Consider the following 21405-nt stretch of genomic DNA (forward strand, 5'->3'; position numbering starts at 1 on the left):
GATGCCAGGTCAGAGGAGAGTTAACATCAACTCCCCAACCAGAGATTAGGTACGAAGCCCCAATAAGTATTACTCTGAAGCTCGGCTATAAGAGCAACATTGTATACCCATCAGGCTCTGGGCTTCTGACAGATTCTATTTCAAACCTACAAACACTGGACAGAAACTGGTTCACCCAAAGGACAAAATCCCATTTAGTTTAGTGAAGACGGTAGCATTATATTGGAGAAACATAACAGCCACTCCAATACCACAATAACACTGTCGCAACACTGTCACTATCACTCCTTTGAAGATGGTGATGTACACATCTGAGAAAGAAATGGTTTGAGAGGGGAGTTAAAGAGGCACTGTTTGTTAGAAGACAATCCAATAGGAATGAATCATTTATCTCCGATTTATAACTCCATCCTCAGACCTAAATCAAAACAAGGAAACCAATAGTGATAGCGAGTATGCTAATAGGTGTGAAAGCACCCATTAGGAGCCTGAGCGATTATGCAAAATATGACTCCAGCACAGGTGCAGTTCAATAGACCTAGCTAACAAAAAGAAACTGTAAACAATAGATGTGTTAGTTTCAGTCTACTTACCTCCTCCTTTCAGACAAATATAAGACGGTGTCAACCAGCAATCTGACCAGAGCTCATCCGAGGTGCGAAACTCACTGTAAAACTTTTGTCAAGTATTTATTTTGCTTTGGATCATACCTGGACGACTGTGGGATTATACAGACATTTAACATTGCACATTCTAACATACTCCACAGCTATTCTTGTCACTCAGCTGTCCCATCATGACCTCCCATTTGTTTACACTGAGCTCTTTGTTGTATGTTCTTGTGATATTGATTCTGCAGATGATGCTGTGAGCACTTGGAGCCTCCCTGTGGTGCGTTCTCTCAGTGTAAACATTTCTTTAGACCGCTGTCTCTCTGCAGGGCACAGGAGGCAGGACCAGTTTAAAGGGTTTACTGTTTAAAGTTTACATAATGAGGACTACTGAGAATCTACAGCAGGGTTAATGTTGATGCCAAATGTGGGTTTAATGCAGTTTTAGTCTTTCAAAGTGAATGTATCATGCGCTGTTTTTAGTGTTTTTTTTAACTTGATTTGGACACATAGACTGTATATAGATGTGGACTGAGGGAGTGTGACATTATCCCTGGCATTCGGCTCCAGCCAAATGAAGCTGATCGAGCCCATATTTGGAAATCCTGGTGCACAACCAAAGACCCAATCAGGAGCGAGGTTGTAGAATATTCAAAAATGTGAAATAAAAACACCAGGATCATGTATAGTGGCTTAATATGATAATTTTTAAGATCACAAGCATGAATGACTGACAGGTGCATTTAACCAATCACAGTGAGGTTTAGACTCACAAAAGAAGCTGACTGTTGGTTACCCTTAAAGCATTTTATTCATGAATTGTGATAAATCCAAAGCAGAAGTTATTTAGGGAGTAAAATATCTGCTATCTCCATGGGGTCTTATTCTGTGTAAAAGTTCCTAACCCTGTAGTTTAAACTTTTACAGACGTGCTCTGAAATGCATGAGATTCTTGGATTGGTTTAACAGTTTGTATTTCAGTTTTCTCTCAGTGGGAAAGATCCTGGACATGTTTAAAAGTTGCATTGTGAACTAAATGTTGAATACAAAACAGAAATTCCTCATATATTTCCTGTGTTACAAAACCATAGGACTTTACATAGCTGTACTTGATCAGCAGTTCTCTCTCTGTACCAGAGTTGGTTACGTAAGTGTGATCGCAGCGTGTACATTGTGTCCTCCTACACAGCTCTAAATAAAGGCAAGAATGTTTTATCAGAAGAACAGTGCAGTTCGTACAGTGACACTTTTTCACAGTAATCACAAACAGTTTCTCCTTCCATTATGTTTGGTTAGATAATTAAAGACACACTATGTAGCTTTTCTCGTGAAGAGTCTGTCACCTGTTTGTCTCCATGTAGATGTTATTTGCTTTATGTTCTATATGTATGTCTATGGTGGAATGCTCAGCAGTTACCATGGTGACACAATGCACATATTAGCAAACAGTTTGAAGTTTATCTGAAAATTCACGAAAAAATGTAATGGATTTAAACTTCTCATTGTCAGGACTCAGTGATCAATATGAGCATTCATGGTACATTAGGTGGAATGTTCTGCAGTATTGCATTATCCTCACTCCTCTGCTAAGCAATATCATCTCCATGGAAATAAGCAGATGGTTGATCCTCCAGAAAAGTTGCATAGTTCACATTTAACTTGACTGGGGTGGTTACTATCACAAGGGCTCAACGAGAGACATGTGGGCAAGCTCCTCTAGATCACTTTCACACAATAATTGCTTAGGATCCAGAACACACACTTCTCCAATACTTTGTGAAAATGAGTCTGGTCGCCTTGTTAGTCTCCCCGAGTTCAGATGGGCATGATTGACAGGTGGATTAGCCAATCACGCATGTTCTGTCCATACCAAAACAAATATGGCTGCTTACAACTAGGGAGTGGGGACCAGACTGACATCCCTCTGTATAAATAATACAGAGAGATATCAGTCTGGACTTGCGAGACAGATATAATAAAATAATAATTAGTCTTGTAAATTGCTTTTCCAGACGCTCAAATCGTTTTACCTGGTTGGACACGGGCAGTAGATGTACATGATTAGACTGATAAAAATAAATGACACCTTTATTTTGTTAAATGTGTTTAAACTGTCAGAAAAATGCCTTCCTCGTGCATAAATTGTTCCTGGATTTTGGATTGAATTTCCTTGTTTATGACCGACACAAAGGGATTTTATTTTAAAACTCAGTGCTACTTCCTGCATTTTTGTACTTTTCTTGTAGATTTTTTCCCCACAATCTGCCACTTAACTGATTTTAGCACAGATACTATCACAACAAACAAAGTCAGAATTAGAAAAACCTTAAAACCTGTCATAAGCACTAGTTTCTCATTAGTTTCTCAATATTTGTAACAGCACATCTTGTCCCCTCTTGTGTCCAGTGCTCTATGCCCTCCTGTATTGTGGCCTTCCACGTGACCTGCGCCTTCGACCACGGTTTGGAGATGAAAACCATCTTGGCTGAAAACGACGAAGTTCGTTTCAAGTCCTTCTGCCTGGAGCACAGCAGCACCCATGGGACCGGAGCAGGACCAGCCAGCACCCATGGGTCCCTCTCTTCCCAGTCCAACCCACCTGTGTCTCCCTCTGGACAGTCAAACCCACCTGTTTCCGCTATGGGACAATCCAGCACCCTTCAGTCTGTCCTGGGAGACACGAGCACCCATGGGTCCAACTCGGGAGAAGCCTGCACCCATGGGACCTCTTCGGGACAGCCTAGCACCCACACGCCCCCTGCTGTCAACAGGACGCACACTGATGTAAGGCTGCCAATTACTGTCAAAGCATTATCAGCTTATGTGATATAGCTCTGGATTGTGTAGTCACACCTCAATTAGCCTAATGTTAAACCAATGGAGACTTTAATGGTGCTGTTCATCTTAAACAGTTTGCAGTGGTCCAAAGTTATTCCTCACTTACCTTATGCATTCAGAGCATTATAATTATTCACCACAAGGCTTTTCACAGCTCTCAGAGAAACACTTTATAATTAGATGCAGGCAGCACACATATTTTGATCTCAAGAGCTGCTTATACAATATATCAGTACTGGGGCAAAACAAACTTTGCTCAAACTATGTGGTAAAAAATCTAAACATGCAATTCCACAGCTCTTGTGTTTACTTTGTTATATTGTTTTTTTGGTAATATATATCCATGGAAATTTTTCACCTCTCCTAAAAAACAGGGTGGGTTTCCCTGGTAAACATGAATCAAAAAAACTAAAGGCTGTGTTCTGACACTCCATCCTGAGCTCTAACACAATTCAATTTACAAAAAGAATTTACGGAGGATTTGATATCATGTGTTGTATTTTTACTGTATTTGTGAGAGACAGATTTTCCACTTGATTACATTGTATTTTGTCATAAAATACTGAAAAAGTCAGTTTCACAAATGTTCAACCAATAATATTTAAATGTCCTATATTATGCAAAATTTACTCTTCTGAGCTTTAAGTCATGTTAAAATATTGTTATCTCATCAAAAACATACCTGAAGTACTGTTTTGATTTATTTACATATGTTTGACTCACCCTGCATCATTACTCTGTCTACATCTCCAAAGCACAAAATCATGAAGTGGTAGTTTTCAAGTTAACAGCTCCTTTTACCCTTCGTTTAGTAGAGATTGGAAATTCCTTGGGTGAAATGATCCACATGATTCTAGTGAAGGTGTATGGAATTTTAAAACACAGTGAAGTACTTCCTGTATTACCACATGACATCACAAGGTGGAACAGTGGAGTGTTTTCTGTTTGAGAGAAGCCTAAAAAGATGTAGGGTTTGTGTGTTATACGTATGTGAATGAAACAAAACACAACCCCAGGTATGTTTTTGATGAGGAAACAATATTATAACAATAACATAAATCATAAAATAGCATAATGTGGGCCTTTTAACACACATGGGGAAAGCTAAAATTAATATTACAGTGAGTTCTTGGGTCTAGTCAGTAATCACAACATTTATGTATTTATTTATTACACTGTACTTTGCCATGAAATATCTAAAAAGTAGAGAAATCTGGCTCTTGCGCCCATCTTGGAGTATGACATCATCACATTCTAGCATCTGAAAACTACCAATTGTTTTCCTCACAGACCTTCACTTGTGCATCAAACGGCCTGCACCCTCACAGCGCGCCGCCCCTCCTCTCCAGCGGGGGCAGCGGTGAGCCGGAACAGCGTGCGATGGAGCGGGTGGACAGGGAGCAGATGGAGAGGGAGAAAGTGAGCCAGAGGAAGCAGAAGTTACAGCAGCTGGAGGATGAGTTCTACCGCCTGGTCTGCCCTGAAGACGTGTGCCAGAGCCTGGGCCTGCCCCACACTCAGGTACCACTGAGAGACGTGTGACTTAAAGGTGCACTGAGGGACTTTTCAGGTGGAATATATGCCACCTGCTTATCTCCATTCTCACAGTTGGTCACCATGGCAAAGGGGAATTAATACTTTGCAGTTACATCACGCTGGGGGTGTTCTACATATATCTCTATGGTGGAATGTTCAGCAGTTAATGTTTGTGAATATGTGCATTGTGTCACCATGGTAACTGCTGCCAATTTTTTTAAAGATAGTCTGAAAACTCATGCCCAACATTTTCAGGAACCTGCGATCAATATGAAAGTTTATGGGATTTTCTGGGGAACTATGTGAAAATGGGTCTTAATATTTTTGGTTTGTTGCCTCCAGGTGGATTTTATCTACGAGTTCTGGAAGCTAAAGAGGAAGACGAACTTTAACCGTCCTCTGGTGTCTCTGAACCGTGATGAGGTGGACAATCTGGCCCAACAGGAGCAGGATGTGTTATACAGAAGACTGAAGTTATTTACTCACCTGAGGCAGGACCTGGAGCGGGTGAGTGACATGGAGTACCTCACATCTGCTGCTGCTGTTTAAACATAGTACTCGTCTGTGGCTTTTTGTCATTTTGGGACGGATACAAGATAAACAGACTGTTTTTTGGTTTTTTTATGTTTATCCTGGTGGTACTTTGAGTTAAGAGATCGATATATATGGCGATCAAAACATCTTGATGGTAAGACAAGCACGTTTGAATGGGCAGATCTACAGCCAATCCTGTCAGTAAGAGCGCGTGATGCTTAAGAGGAGTGACTGCTCACTTATTTAGGTGAGAGCTCTGAGTTAGAGCCACAGTCTCTCTATGTCTCCTCACGTTTCACAAGTTTTGATTTAAAAAGGGGCTATTACACTTCTATGGGGTATTAACTGCTAACACAAAACATATTTAGATCACCATGTTAGCTTATATATCTTTTTTAAATGTTTTTTTTTAGCCCAAAACAGCATATTAGCATGTTTTCACTTTTTACTTTTATTTTTGACCCTGAGTTTTCTCCCTCTTCAGAGCACTGCCACAACACAATCAGCGTGCATACCACTAATGACATTACTGCACACCACATCAGTTTTGTGAAGTTACAGTGCATTGTTTTTTTTTCCTGCTTTTGTATATGTATTGAATAAGATTGTACTGCGAGCCATAAGGAGGGATCAGATAACCCCAGGAGTATGGCTGTTATGGTTAAAGAATTTTCTTTGCGATAACTCCATTCCTTAGTGCTGCAGTGTGTGGTGTATGCGGTATAGCACATAGGCCCATGATGATACATCCAATTTGGGATTATACATAGTGGCATTTATCTATAGCTTTAGCTAAATGCTACTGCTACTTTTCCTCTCACCACTTTCTTCCAATACACATTCCCACAGTCTCTGCAGCTTAGAGCCACAGAAACATGAATGGGTTCATAGTTGAATAGTAAAATTATACTGGGCATGTGCGTGGAGCCTCATTAAAATGCAAAATGCGGTTATCGTGGTCACTTAAGCCCATGCTCGATGTGATCGATTATACCGCGGTATTGCAATATTGGTGTTACCGTGACAGCTCTACCCAGAAGAGATCGATAAACTACTCAAACATGCATGGATGACATTTAAAACCACATCAGGCATGGCTTTGATGAAGGAACGTTGTAACATGGTAGAAAGCTCCAAAAACTCAATTCTGCATGATACCCCCCTGTTTAAATCTGTGTCCCCTTCCCTCTGCCGCTGTGTGTGGTGCAGTCTGCCCGCGCTCCCTCCTCTCTCTGATACAGCAGCAGCTCCTCTGTCTCCTCTTGTGCTTCTTATCATTATTATCTAAATTACATAACGCAAACAACTATATTCTCAGTTTATGAGAGAAACTGAAGACCTACTTTAGCTCACGGACATTGAGTAATATATTTGTTAGTGTAACAGAATATTTGTACCGTTCTTTACATGATTTAGTTTTCCTAATTTTGTACGATTCATTCCAAGTTTAGTTCTTTCTTGGACCTTATACTTTTGTCCTTATTTAGCCACTGGATTCTAAATCTATGCAAATGTCCTGACGTTGGCTGCAGTTAGCTCTGCCCGTGCCTCTAACCCGACTCGCGGCTCAAACAGGATTAGCTCTGCTCCCAAAACCTCGCTCTGAACCCACAGTCTAGCGAATCTGAGTGAGACCAAATTTAAGAGAAAGAGTGCAGTTTGCTTTTCCAAGGACAATACTCCAGGATATTGTAAAGGGGCTTAACTTTAAAGGTACACTGTGTAACTTTAAAGTTAGAGAGCCACCTGCTTTACTCCACGTGTTAGTAGGGCTCCAGTTGACTTAAGAAATTCTAGTTCGCCTGTAGAGATGTCCTACTGATCGATTAGTCGACTAAAAAGGAGGCAACGCTCTCAGAACTATTGCATATCACACAAGAATACACCTGCAGACAGGGTTCATGCAAAAACAACTATTTATACAGAAAAAAGTACTAGAAAACAATGTATTTATATAAAGATTAAACTTGAATTATGAGTTTAAGCTGCCTTATTACACATAAACACCAAATCGTCAGCTAACTCACTCATTCACCAACATCTCCCAAATAAATCCTTATAATCTAAATAAAATGACTTGTTGTTTTGGCTAAAACTCCATCGACCAATTACCCAACTAAACAACTAAAGGCCCACAGCTCTTAGAATGTAATGACGACATACTCCCAGATGGGGGATTATATTGGACTTTGCTGAAGTATGTCAAAGGTACATTCACAAATATTGAACCTGATCTTTTCTATTAGTGACTAGATCAAATCACTTACTATATTACACAAAAAACTGCATCTTAACAGTCATTATATATTCCTTCATTATCTGCCTATAGAAGGTTGCGTTGTCATCTGAAACTCAGCAGTTGCCTTGCTTGGAATGTTTCTCAGTATGGCATTAAACACTCAAGGCAATAACATCTCCATGGCGACAAGCAGAAAAGTCACATAGTGCATCTGTAACCTTACTTTTCAGTTAAATTAATGTGTAACCCGTGCCGACACTATGATTGTTTTATGTTTTCCGGTCGTATTGTGCAGTTGCCTGATTTGTAATGATTTGAATTTTTATTTTTCCTGTGTTTTGATGTGAGTCCTGGTATGGTGGATTGGCCAGAGCTTAGCTGTAATTTGGCGCGCAGTCTTTTGGCCATTAGCTGAGTGTTTGTGTTGAGCCAGATGACCTGTCTCACCTCACTGCAGGAGGAGGAGGAGAGGGTGCTGTTAGCTTTAGCTTTAGCTGCAGACACCTGTGCACTGAATAAACAGGGGCCAATAGGCTGGTGGATAATTGCAGGTGTAGAAGACGATGTCATAGCTTGTGAAATGGTTCATAATTACAACCTGCTGTGCAATTAATAGATTTGTTAAAGGGTGTCAGGTTGTTGTATGGTATCATTGAGAGTCCTTTTGGGTTATTATTATTATTATTAAAGCTGGTTTTAATTGTAGGACCTGGCAACCAAGGCCGTTTAGTAAAGATATGTACTGCAGATCCAGGAGAATTATGATATGGATAGAAGTGTTGTCGGGCAATATTTTGGATCCAGTATCTGTATAGGCCAACATCAGTACAATTCTTCGATTTTGGTATGAGTCGATACTAATATTTTTTGTGCTCCCCATTCTCTGTGTCGCCTTTTTGAAACAGACTAATGTGAGACAATGGAAATACAACAGACTTATATGACTGTATATTTGCACAAACATGTAACAGATGTGGGGAAAGTTCATTTTTGATGTGTTCTTCAACTTGACATACATGGATTTTAAAAGCTAAATATTGGCATTGGAAAATACCGGTTATCGGCCCCAGCAGCAGGCCAGATATCATATCAGATAAAAAAAAAAATCTATATTGGCCCATTCCTTGTTAAAAGCTCTAAAAAGCTGATTTTGCACAATATGTCTCCTTTAAAGTGATTGCATAAGGAGTAAATAGTTTTATAGTTTCACATATAGTCTGGGGATAGTGCCTGTGTTAGTTTTGATGGACAGAGGCCTGTTGTCAGTACAGCTATACAGATGTGCAGATGTACAGATGAGCAGATGTGTATGTAACTGGATCAGGGCTGGTGCTGTGGTCGGGTTTATTGATCTCTTTATGCCTATGCACTCGACTGTCCCCATGGACCACTGTCTGTCATGTGAAAGCGATAGAGCTCTACACGTTTACATTGTGGCGAAATAATCAGCCATAACACGATCTGACGCAGGGCTGTGATCAGTTGATGGACGTCAAAACACAATGTTAACAAATCGACTGAAACCAGGACTGAAACCAGGACTGAAACCAGGACTGAAACCAGGACTGAAACCAGGACTGAAACCAGGACTGAAACTGGACTTAATCAATTCTAAACCATGACGTGAATCTGGTCACTGGTGAATCTTCCAAGTTCAGATTTGCGTAATTGACATTTAAAGATGCGCTGTGTAACTTTTCTGGTGAAAGATCAACCACCTTGTCTCCATGGAGATGTTATTGAATGTAACATTGGAATTTCAGTAGACATATCTTCAATTACAAGTGTTTGTTGCTCTTGCTGTGACCTGGCTTTTCTCTTTAAAGATCTGACCTGTAACTGAGCCTGGTGGTGTCACCTCTTACTCTTTGTTAAGCTGAGTTTAATGGCACACTGTGGAACATGGTCAAAGCAATAACATCTCCTTGGAGACAAGCGGGTGGCAGTCTGGAAGGCCTTCGTGCTAATGCCGTGGTGGTTGCTGTTGATTTCTCGTCAAACACATCTTTAGCAAATCAGTGCACTGGAGTGTTTAGATATTGAGCAGCTGCTGCAGGTCTGAGGTGAGAGGAGGGACATTGATCAGGGCCATCGCACAAACAGGAGGCATTGATCTAATATTGGTTTTCTTCATCCAAGCGTCCACTGCTCTGCTACTGAACCACAGGCTGTCAACGGGTTTGTCTCTTAGTTTTTTGTGTCATAGTCCCAGATGGGGCCGAGGACCAAATTTCCGTATCGATTACCTTGCACTTTGAAATATCCAAAAGGTAAATGCACAAATGTTTAATCTGCCCATTTTAATTTCTGACTAGACCCAAGAACTCACTATATTACAACACAAATTTGCCTTTTAAGCAATATAAGATTAACTTTAGCTGCCTTCATGTATATAAAATATAATTGGCCTATACAATGTTGTGATGTCTTCTGAAACCCAGCAATGGCTAATCTGAAAGCAGAAGTTCTTTATACAATAGACCTCAGCAAAATATTGTCTATTCAAGATAATGTGGAAATAGCTATTTTGAGTACGAAATCCTCTACCATTCAAATTGGACTTTTTTTTTTTTTTGTTCTTTTTTGACTACTATCTCCATTTTAGATACATAAGGAAGACATCAAATATATGAGGCAAGGTATATGGAATTATGTAGTAAAACAAACAAGATAAATACCTGAATATAATTTGAATATAATATTGAGTTGCTCAATGTTTTTTCTTTGCTAGATAATTCCAGATATCTGACTTCATGTATGTAATGTCTTCTGTGTCTATATACAATGTAGAAAGTAGTAAAAATTAAGAAAAAAACCCCCAAACAAACATTGAAACTTTGACTGGTAATGTATATGATTTATAAATTTATCTGCATCTATCCAGTTAAAGATTGCAAAAAATACTTCAAAATGCATTCTCACTGCGATCTGGGTCGCCTCTCCACAGAACTGATGCATAACTTGGTGGCTGTACTGTGGAACATTCCAGGCAACGTAATAACATTTTCATGGAGACAAGCAGGTACCGGACCGACCACAACAAATGTTACATAGTCCACCTTTAACATCAGGCATGTCCAGACAGTTGCGCTTATATTTACTCTTAATTTAATAATTTACAAACATATTTTTTTCTCTTATTTGTTGGACCACTACTTTGTACTTCTACTTGTAATATTATTTTGAAGTAATGTACCTCTTGAGTGCAGGTTTTGGCTGCTCTCACCATTTCTAACTAAAATATAAGGAAGTCACTCATTGAAATTCAGGAGCGTGACATCTTCACTCACTCTCCACTGATGTCAAACTGAAACCTCTTCATGTTTCCAATCGTAGCCGTCGTCCAAACCCAGCACATGTGTCAATGCATGTGCACTTTGGCGTAGCGTGCTGCTTCTTGGGGCTAGCATTGATGCGGATCATGCAGCCTCCTCTTCTTCCCTCTTTGAAGTCCTGCCAATGCAGCCAATTTTGCTCTGCTCAATCTGAAGCTCTCCCCATTCCCATGTACACTCTGTCCTTCTCCTCTGCATCCTCTGCTCCATCTGACCCTCTCCTCTGCATCCTCTGCTCCATCTGACCCTCTCCTCTGCATCCTCTGCTCCATCTGACCCTCTCCTCTGCATCCTCTGCTCCATCTGACCCTCTCCTCTGGTTAGACACGATATGTTTCACAGTCCTTAAATGCTAGCCTTGTTTTTCCAGACTGTTTCATAATTGTACCAAGGGCTTATGGGTGTGGAGCTTTGACCTGTTGATCCCAGAGTGCTGCCAAGTATGTACAAGAGATGGAGGGAGCGAGAGGAGGGGACAGGGAAAAGGGGGAATGAGAGAGAGAGAGAGAGAGGGAGAAGGGAGAACAGTACAAGAAATAGTGAGAAAGAAGGGTAGAGATAGGGAGAGAGAAAAGGGAGGAGATACGGGAAAGGAGGGGCAGGAGAGAAAAGAGGGGGAGGGAGTAAAGTTGGGATGAGAGAAGAAGAGAGGGATAAATAGAAAGATGGGGTGGAAGGAAAAATGGGGAGGAGAGGGAGTGAGAGAGACAGGGATAGAGAGAAAGAAGAATTAGAGGAGTGGGAGTAGATGAAAGGGCAAGAAGAGAGAGGGGAAGAGAGAGCAAAATGAGCGACAATTGATTTTATGTATTACTTTATTTGAACAGGGATAATGCAGAGTCCCAACAATGTACAAAAGACAAAGCTTACTTTATTTACACTAAGGTTTGAAAATCAGACCTGGCACAAAATGCATTTTACAAACAGTGAAAGGAGGAAGTACATCAATCTAACTTGTCCCTGTCTCTCCTAAACTCTTTGTCACATCTCTAGTATTCACATACATGACTTTTCAGACACGTGCACAGCTTTAGAACAAGTAAAGCAGGTGGACCGCCCTCCCAGCCAATCAGCTCTCAGCACAAAACCCTCCCAGCCAATCAGCTCTCAGCACAAAACCCTCCCAGCCAATCAGCTCTCATCACAAAACCCTCCCAGCCAATCAGCTCTCAGCACAAAACCCTCCCAGCCAATCAGCTCTCATCACAAAACCCTCCCAGCCAATCAGCTCTCAGCACAAAACCCTCCCAGCCAATCACCTCTCAGTATTAAACGTCACATAGCCACTTAATCCGGATCATTCTCATTATGACTGATACTATAACTGTGCACTTTAAGGGGGACCGCATTTACGAATTAACGCAAGAAAAGAGTGAGTAGCTTTAAAAGTCACATTCAAGATCAGTTTGAAACTACAACACTTTGAATGGTACTACATGAACTCAACGTATTGTTTAGATAACTACTTTTTCTTTTAGCTCGACTTTAACAAAGCTACAATACCTCTACTCTCTCCCCTCGTCTGCGTGAAGTAGATTAAGGCCTTACTAAAAATCTTCCCTGTTTTTTTCTAGTTTTTACATTTAGTTTATAATTTTACTTCCTGCTTGGACACGAGCAGCAGATGTGACGTACACAGAGGTAATTCCTTAACTGTTACCTAGCAACCATAGTGTAAACAAGGGACAAAACTTGGGAACTAAATCGCAGAATAGTTAGGATTGACTATTTTGTTAAATGAGGGATTAAACTGTAAAAAAAAAATGCCTTCCTTGTGCGTAAATTCTGTCTGCATTTTGGGTGGAATTTTCAGAGTTGATGTCATTGGGATTGGGATTCTGTCTTGGACCTCAGTGCTACTTCCTGCGTTTTTTGCACTTTCCTTCTCAGCTTTTCCCCCCAAACTGCCACTTAACTGATGTAAAAGTATGATAAATATTTACCACAGGTACTATACCACCAAACCAAGCCAGAATTAGAAATATGTGAAAACCTGTCACATGCACTTTAAGTCTTGCACCCAGGCAAAAGTAAAGTATTCACACGATCTCCCCTCCACAGACACAAGACGTGGCGTTTATACAAATCACTATTGTTCTTATGTTAAGCCCAGTGGAGCCCTCACATCCGCGGCTGCTTTAGTCATGAATTTTTCAACCGTTCTTGGCAAAAAGAACTGGTTTCCTTTTCATGAGTGAAGCACAGAGCTGTGTCTTTATTATAACCGTGTGCCAACTTCTGTGGGGTTGTGATTTTCAAGATTTATGAATTACAAGAGGAAAGAAAAACTACATTTCAAAAATATATATTTTTTTGTTTCGTGCAGCTTGGAAGACACTTGAAGGTCACTTTCTGGAATTTGATAGTGTCATAATTTCAGATGGAGGCCTATGTACCTCTATGGGAGATTCACTGTTCTTGAAAGAAATCTCCAAACTTCTGATCCATAAACATTCAGTGTTTGTGGATCAGAAGTTTGGAAGATTATTATTTGTTTGGAATTGGCACCATAAACATGTCTTAATTTATGGCTTAAAGTCCTTTCTACTGACAACAATCACATCCTTGTGGTTGAATAATGAATAATAATCACTTTATGAAACAATTTTGAAAAAATAATTTCACTTTTATTTAATTTCACGTTTATTTATACTGACAGAGAAGAAGCTGAACTTTGTGCCTCTTTGTTTCATGTGGATAGGCCCATTAATTACAGAGATATTAACCATAAACCAGGACAACAAATCTGCAGTCTGACAGTTACATTTACTTGAGCAACTGCACTTTTCTTTACTTCTACTTGAGTAATATTTTTATTGAAGTTACAGTACTTCAATAAAAAAATTGTGGTTACTCACTGTGAATAAGTTTACAAGTGACAAAAGCTTCATGTTGACAATATTAAATGATTTGAACATTTATGTTTCTTGCGTCACTCCTTCAGATATGATTTAGTTTGTCTAATTTTTGTGAAAATACCAGATTTTGTGCATCATTAATGTTTTGTTCTTTAAATTACATTCACTTCAAATTATAAATCAGATGGTACATCCCGACAGTTACTCTTTGAGTTATTCTTACTTGAGTATTATTTTTCCTAAATATTTTTTACTCTTACTTGAGTAATTTCCTGGACCACTCCTTTGTACTTGTACTTGAGTAATATTATTTTGAAGTAATGTTACTCTTACTCAAATAGTGTTTTGGCTCCTCTTGCCACCTCTGCCTGTTCTCCAGCTCAGTGTTAAGCCATGTTAGATTTTTTTTTTATTTGATTGACAGATTTTGGCTCATTTGCACATCTTAAATGCAGTCCTCAGTTTAAATTATTTACATTAATTGTTTATTTAGGCTTTAGCCCCGAGCTGCAGCAGAGACAGACCACTGAAGTGAGATTTGTGAGAAACTAGGCCTCTGTTTCTGAACGTTTTGACAGCTCCACTCTCCAGACTCATAGTGTTAAAAATTAAAGCAGTTTTTTTAAGATTCTGGTGTGTTTGGTGAAATAGATTCTTTTTAAATATACAACTGAAAATTTTAATGTTTCTGCAAATTTTATAATCAGTTTAATTTAGATGACATAAAACATTCATCAGACTTTCTCTTCCAGCCAAATTAGACAAGACTTTGTGAAAACACTGTTACAGCCAGAGCCAACTTCTTTGTTTATAATTCAAGGCTGTACATTTTTGATAGCTATTGACATTTTGTTACTAAACAAAAGACCTTCCAAACAATGCTTCTCTGCAACCTGCTTGTCTCTATGGAGATGTGACAGTTTTGCCTGGAATGTTCCACAGTGTTAACCTGACCAGCCAGTCCCTTCTACATTCTGCTTGAATCCAGAAGGGTCTGGAACTGGACCATAGAGCGTGACCTCTGTCCTAACTTGGGACGGTCCAACCACAGACACTAATTTTTATCGCATGTCTAGCAAATGTGGAAGACTTCTCTCCAAAATTCTTGCATCATCCAGAACAAACTCTATAACTTCTTTTACTTGAGATGAATAACAGTTTGGTGCTTTGATCGCTGATTCTGCAGAAATCTGAGCTGTTTCTCATGCATCTCTCTGATTGGTTAATCCACCTGCCACTCAGGCCTTTGGAACACTGTCCCAGACCCACTCGTCTTTGTAAAGTTTTGTCAAATTGTGTGGTTTTCACTGCACAGTATGACATTAAACTATGGCATTGAACTTGAACTAACATGTTAGAAATGGTGTTGTCACCTGCTTGTCTCCATGGAGAAAGAGTGGCAGTTTTCTAAAGTGGAAATGATGGACTTGTTTCTTTTTTAAGTCGCTTTAGATAAAGATTCCGATTTCAAGTCTGTAAATTATAACACAATGATGTGTGTCACAGATTATGACTATATAGCAGCACAAAAGGACAATATGTCTTCTTTAATGCTATACTTTGGAACATTCAAGACATTGCAATGAAAAGTTGCACAGAGCACGCTTATATGTATGTGTCTAAAAGTACTCAAAAACACTTTGACTGTTTGTATTGAGTTTCTTCACACTGTGGTTTTCAGCCAAACTCTGATGATTCATGGTTAAAACAATATCACATTCTCCCATAAAAAAACTCACTGCAGTCAGACTTCCTTCTGTCTGTGGAGACTCTGGAGAAGACATTAGTGAGATTCACGCCAAGACCGGACCAAAGCCAAGACCGGACCAGATCCAAGACTGAGTCCGAGTCCAGGTCTAGCTCATAAACCTCCAGTCGGTTCTCAGGAGTCTTTGTAACTCCACTGGTCAGTCTGGGCCCGATCCAAAAATAACTTTGTAAATATGAGCAGAATGGTGAAACACTTCAGAATTAGACGACCTGGGTTTAGTTTTTCACTTTTTATAATAAAGTCTATTTTTTCATTTTAGAATGTTGTTTCCTCATCAAAAACATACCTGGAGTTGTGTTTTGTTTCATTCACACACGTTTAACACACAAACTCTGCCCTTTTACACCTTGTGATGTCATGTGGTAATACAGGAAGTGCTCCACTGTCTTTTTAACCTCCATACACAGAGCATTCTGAGCTTTGGAGATGTAGACGGACTAATAAACCAGGGTTACTCATACGTGTAAATGAAACAAAACACAACTCCATGGCATCAAGCTCACAACAGTCAATTCTGTGTAATCTAGGACCTCATTTTGACCAATACGGACATGCTTTGCTCTTTGAAAGCTTGAAAAGTTTTATTCAGTCGCTAGATTTGTTTGTCAATTAGCAATTCAAGTACAAGCAAATTGTCAGCACCACTTAGCAACGTTAGCATGCTACTATCGTAAACAAACACTGCGCTGATATCACTGGAGAATGCTTTCATAGCTCATGTGACAGTCACATGATTTAAGTGATTGGACACAAGCAGGTGGCAGACCCCCCACCAGAAATGTTTCATGAACCTACAGTACAATGCTTAGCGATGACTATCACCAAGCTAACAGGGCTCCTTGGACATTTTAGCCTCTCTCTTCATTTTATTGGTATTAATTATTGATGATTCTCTTTGACCCATTTTCCTTTGGTAGTTTCACCTGTCGGCCTTGTCTCTCACCTGTCTGTAACCTGTCGGCCCTGTTCTCTGTCCACTCCTCTGTCTCTCTGATACTTACTCCTCCAATAAAATAAATATGAGCCACGGGACCCATTAATATTCATGCGTGCTCCTGTGTGCAGTCTATATGGTGTGTGTGCGTGCAGTTTATATGAGCTGTGTGTTTCCAAACAGGCGGTGCACGGACCAGTGCCAGGGCTGCAGAGCTCATCAATAATTCAGGGAACACTAAAGCTTAAATTTACGTGGCCTTTGATACGGAGATGATACAACCTAGAGCTAAACCGTAGTAGTTGTAGTAGTAGAAATAATTGTTGTTGTTACCAAAATTATTTCTGTTTGCTAAATAAATGAGAATTTTGTTTTCTTCAAAGTCAGATGTTTACATACATTTCATTAGTATTTGGTACCATTCCCTTTAAACTGTATGACTTGGGTCAGATGTTTGGATATCCTTCCACAAGCTTCTCACAACAGTTGGCAGGAATTTTGGCCCATTCCTCCAGACAGAACTGGTGTAACTGAGCCAAGTTTGTAAGCCGCCTTGCTCACACATGCCTTTTCAAATCTGCTAATAGATTTTCAATAGGATTGAGATCAGGGCTTTGTGATGACCACTCCAAAACTTGACTTTGTTACCCTTAAGCCTCTTCGTAACCAGTTTGGCAATATGCTTCAGGTCATTGTCAATTTGGAACTCCATTCGCGCTCAAGTTTTAACTTCCTGGTTGATGTCTTGATATATTACTTCAGTGTTTCCACATAATGTTCTCTCCTCATGATGCCATCTATTTTGTGACATGCACCAGTTCCTCCTTCAGCAAAACAAACCCACAACATGATGCTTCCACCTCCATATTTCACAGTTTGGTGATCTCAGGCTTGTAAGTTTCTCCCTTTTTTCTCCAAAAGTAACAGTGCTCATTATGACAAAACAGTTCAAGGACATCTGTCCAGAAATTAAGGTCTTTGTCCCTGTGTGCATTTGCAAATTGTAATCTGGATTGTCTTATCTTTATTTTGGAGAAATGGCATCTTTCTGCAGAGTGGCCTTTCAGTTCATGTTGATACAGTCCTTGTTTCACTGTGGATAATGACACACTCTTACCAGCTTCAGCAGCATCTTCACAAGGTCTTTTGCCTTTGTTCTTGGGTTGATATGCACATTTTGGACCAAAATACGTTCATCTCTGGGACAGAACCCATCTCCTTCCTGAGCAGAATGATGGCTGGACATTCCCATAGTGTTTATACTTGTGTATAATTGTTTGAACAGATGAATGTGGCATCTTCAGGCTTTTGGAAATGGCACCCAAGGATGATTCAGACTTGTATAAGCCCAGATTTCTTTCCCTGATATCTTGGCTGACTTTCCCAGGATGTTACACAAAGAAGCAGTGTGTTTCAGGTGTGCCTTCAAGTACATCCACAGGTGTGTCTTTAATTAACTCAAATGTTGTCACTAAACCAGAGCTTCCAAAGACATGACATCATCACCTGGGTTTTCCAAAATTGTCTAAAAAAAATTATTCTCCCTAATTCTGGCATTTAGCAAATAGAAATAATTTTGGTAATACTGATTGATCTGAAACAGGAAAAGTTTAGCCTGATTTCTTGTCAGACAGTGAGAAAAAAGTGCATGTGTCTTTATATAATGTATAAGAACTTCTGGTTTCAACTGTGTGGAGAATGGGAAATGCTACATGCCACAAAATTGTTAAGTGAGAGTCGTATAGTTCACTCAAATAAGGATTTATTATAAAACATTTCTGTTGATTCAAACCAAATACTTTAGATCTATGTAAAATATATTATATTTTATTTAGCATACAATATTTGGAAATATGTCATATTATATTTATTTGGAGTCTACATTTAATTAGTTTCAGTGTTGGAGTAGCAGTACATCTCTACACCAGAGTAGACATGGGACCATACTGATATTTTGTCTCCCAATTATCATGGCCAAAATTAGAGAATACTATGGTTAAGAATGTTTGTTTTGCACGTTGTGGTGAAAAAATAGTGATTATCTCTGTTGATGACTATCACGATTATATGAAGTGTCTCACAAACGATTATTGTGGACCCTTTTTATCACAATAAACGATATGACTGTTTATTGGCCCATCCCTACAGCAGAGTTCACCTGGAGGTGGCTACGTGCTATAAGTCTACTTGTAGCATGTAGCCATCATTGCCCAATTTGGCCGCAACAAAGCTAGTTGACAGTAAAAAAAATAATCATATTGTTGTATTTTGATCATCATAATTGATATTTGGCCTATACTGCCTCTAAAACAGATACAAAAAGACATTATTAAACCAAAATGTCAAAAAGATGAAACAATTTTGGATTTTTATCAGAATTTTTATCAAAATTCTGTCTAGAAGCCTTCAGTCCCCATATTTCATCTTTTATTTGATTATATTTAAAAAGTCTCACTGTGCAATAAAAAAAAAAAAAAATCTATGGGGACCACACCCCATCTCCAACGTGAAGGCAGTCATTTTGAATTACAATATGCAGAATTTTTACCTCTTACTTTAACAAACTTGTCCTAGGGTTTTTTTACCCAACACACTGCAAACTGAGGCAGCATCATCAGGACATATCTGTGATCAAAAGTTGTTAAAATTATTTACATAAGTGTCAGGGTGTGTGCATGATGAGCTCGTAACCATTTTGAAAGTATAAAAATCTTTGTAACATTTGCAGAATTTTGTCATATTCAGACAGATGTACAGTAGCATCTCTGTATTTTGGTAATCTGGCCATAATGATATGTGAATTAAACCTCTAGCTTTAAAAATGTATCTCTAGCATCACCTGCAAAGTCATTATGGGACAGATAAATTTAGTTTTTCATTGACTAATGAAATTTGGTATACGCATCCTTTATATGACCCTAAGCAAAAAAGTCTATGGGGACAACACGCTATCGCTGATATGAAGGTGGCTGTTTTGAATCTAGATATACAGACGTCCAAAATCTTGGTGGAATTTAAGATCAGGTTGGCTGAATAGCTTTCTGACAGCCTCTGAATGTCATCTCTATAGGCTGATGAATGTGCTGGCAGGATGGGAGTACAGTCGTGCGTGTACAGTGGAGAGGACTCAACACACACCCCCGAGGTGCACGGGTGTACAGCATGACGGTGGTGGAAGCTGAGCTTGGTGAACTGGGACCTGTCTGAAAGAAAGTTTTCAATCCAGTTAAAGATGGAGGGGAGAAGGCCCAGTTGGAGCTTTTTTCTTGTCAATATTCACCCTCCCTTCACATGTATTGCTGGCACGATTGTATTAAAGGCCGAGCTAAAGTCTATGAAGAGCATCCTCACATAGCTTGGTCCTGGTCTAGATGACTCAGCACAGTGTGGATTGGTACGGCATCTTCTGTTGACTGATTAGCTTTGTATGCAGATTGACAGGAGTCAGAGGTGTTTGGCTCTACCATGTTGCAGGACCAGTTTTTCAACACACTTCTTTGCCACAGGCATAAGTGCCACTGGCCTGTAGTTGTTGAGATCACTCGAGGCTTGTTGTTTAAGAATGGAAATAAAATATGTGAATAAAATAAATAAAAAATAAAGTTAGTTGCAGTACTGCTTTTTAAAAGTCTGTATCCCTGCGTGACCCTCCCCTCACATGTAGCAGATGCACAGACTAATGCGTTTGAATTAGGCCCTCAGTCTGATGAAAAACTGTTTATGTGAATTTACGGAGCAGAAAATGAACTGTTACGAAGTGTTTAAACCAGCCGAGCTCCAGATGGTCGACTCATTCAAAGGCTCACTCAGGTCTGTCATGTTTTTATAGTGTCACCTTGTGTTTTCCCTTTGTTTAGAAGAAAAGATTTACTAGATGGTAGAGAATGGCTTCTTAAAGAGAGAATATTTTACTTCTATGTGGTAATAACTGCTAACACATAAGGTATTTAGATCACCAAGTTACCTTAGATTGTTGTGAAAATGCTATATTCATTGAACACATTAACATGTTTTATAGGTTTTTCCTTTAGTTTTTGACGCTGCTACATTTGAGTGAAATGTGTGTGTTAGTGTTTCCTTGTTTAATACATTTCCCATGTACTGTCATTGCATCAGTGAAATAGCTCGTGCATCTCTTTATTTGAGACCCCAGATTCTTGGTTGTGTCGTAAATGTTGAGGATTTTGTGTCTCGTTTAATCCCTGGTGTGACTGGTGCTTCTCACAGTCACTGGACCGTGAGTTAATCCTGTTTCTGTTTCAAATGTGACACCATTTTTGTTACATAAAAACTCAATCCAGAGACCTGTGTTTAAACTAACCCTGTTCTTTGGAATGTTCAATGTTTTAAAGCCCCTCTGTGTAACTTTATGGAGGTGGCATGTCACCTGCATGGAAATAGAAACCATACTTCAGACATCCAGAAAATCTAAAAACTTATTAGGCTGTGTTTGCTAATGTGTGCATTGTGTCACCATGGTCACAATAATTTTCATATTTGTTTTAAATGTGACTAATATAGAGCCCTAAGATGAAATGCGATTCAGTTTCTATATATCTTGAAGGAGCGCTTGTTTATTGACTGCTCCTGTCCCAGTCGCTCCACCTGACTTCACTCTCACTCAGATCATAAATCATGTTGTTAATGTGTTTTTGGGCAGCACCAGTGTTCTGCCTGACCCACTTTTATACCTACTGCATCCTTTTGTTGCCTCCTTATGTCCTTCCTTCCTTCACAAATCATGTCTCC

At 39.4% G+C, this 21405-nt stretch overlaps 1 protein-coding gene across 1 annotated transcript in view; it reads left to right on the forward strand.

The window, feature by feature from the left end:
- Window positions 1-21405, forward strand: part of jade2 (jade family PHD finger 2) — a 143193-nt gene that overhangs the window by 87295 nt on the left and 34493 nt on the right. Inside the window, exons 9-11 of the mRNA XM_033978797.2 lie at window positions 3018-3395; window positions 4740-4970; window positions 5328-5492. Coding sequence (XP_033834688.1) covers window positions 3018-3395; window positions 4740-4970; window positions 5328-5492 — 774 coding nt within the window. The remainder of the gene's footprint in view (window positions 1-3017; window positions 3396-4739; window positions 4971-5327; window positions 5493-21405) is intronic.

The sequence above is a fragment of the Periophthalmus magnuspinnatus genome, chromosome 14 (assembly GCF_009829125.3).
Source record: "Periophthalmus magnuspinnatus isolate fPerMag1 chromosome 14, fPerMag1.2.pri, whole genome shotgun sequence".
Taxonomy (NCBI): domain Eukaryota; kingdom Metazoa; phylum Chordata; class Actinopteri; order Gobiiformes; family Gobiidae; genus Periophthalmus; species Periophthalmus magnuspinnatus.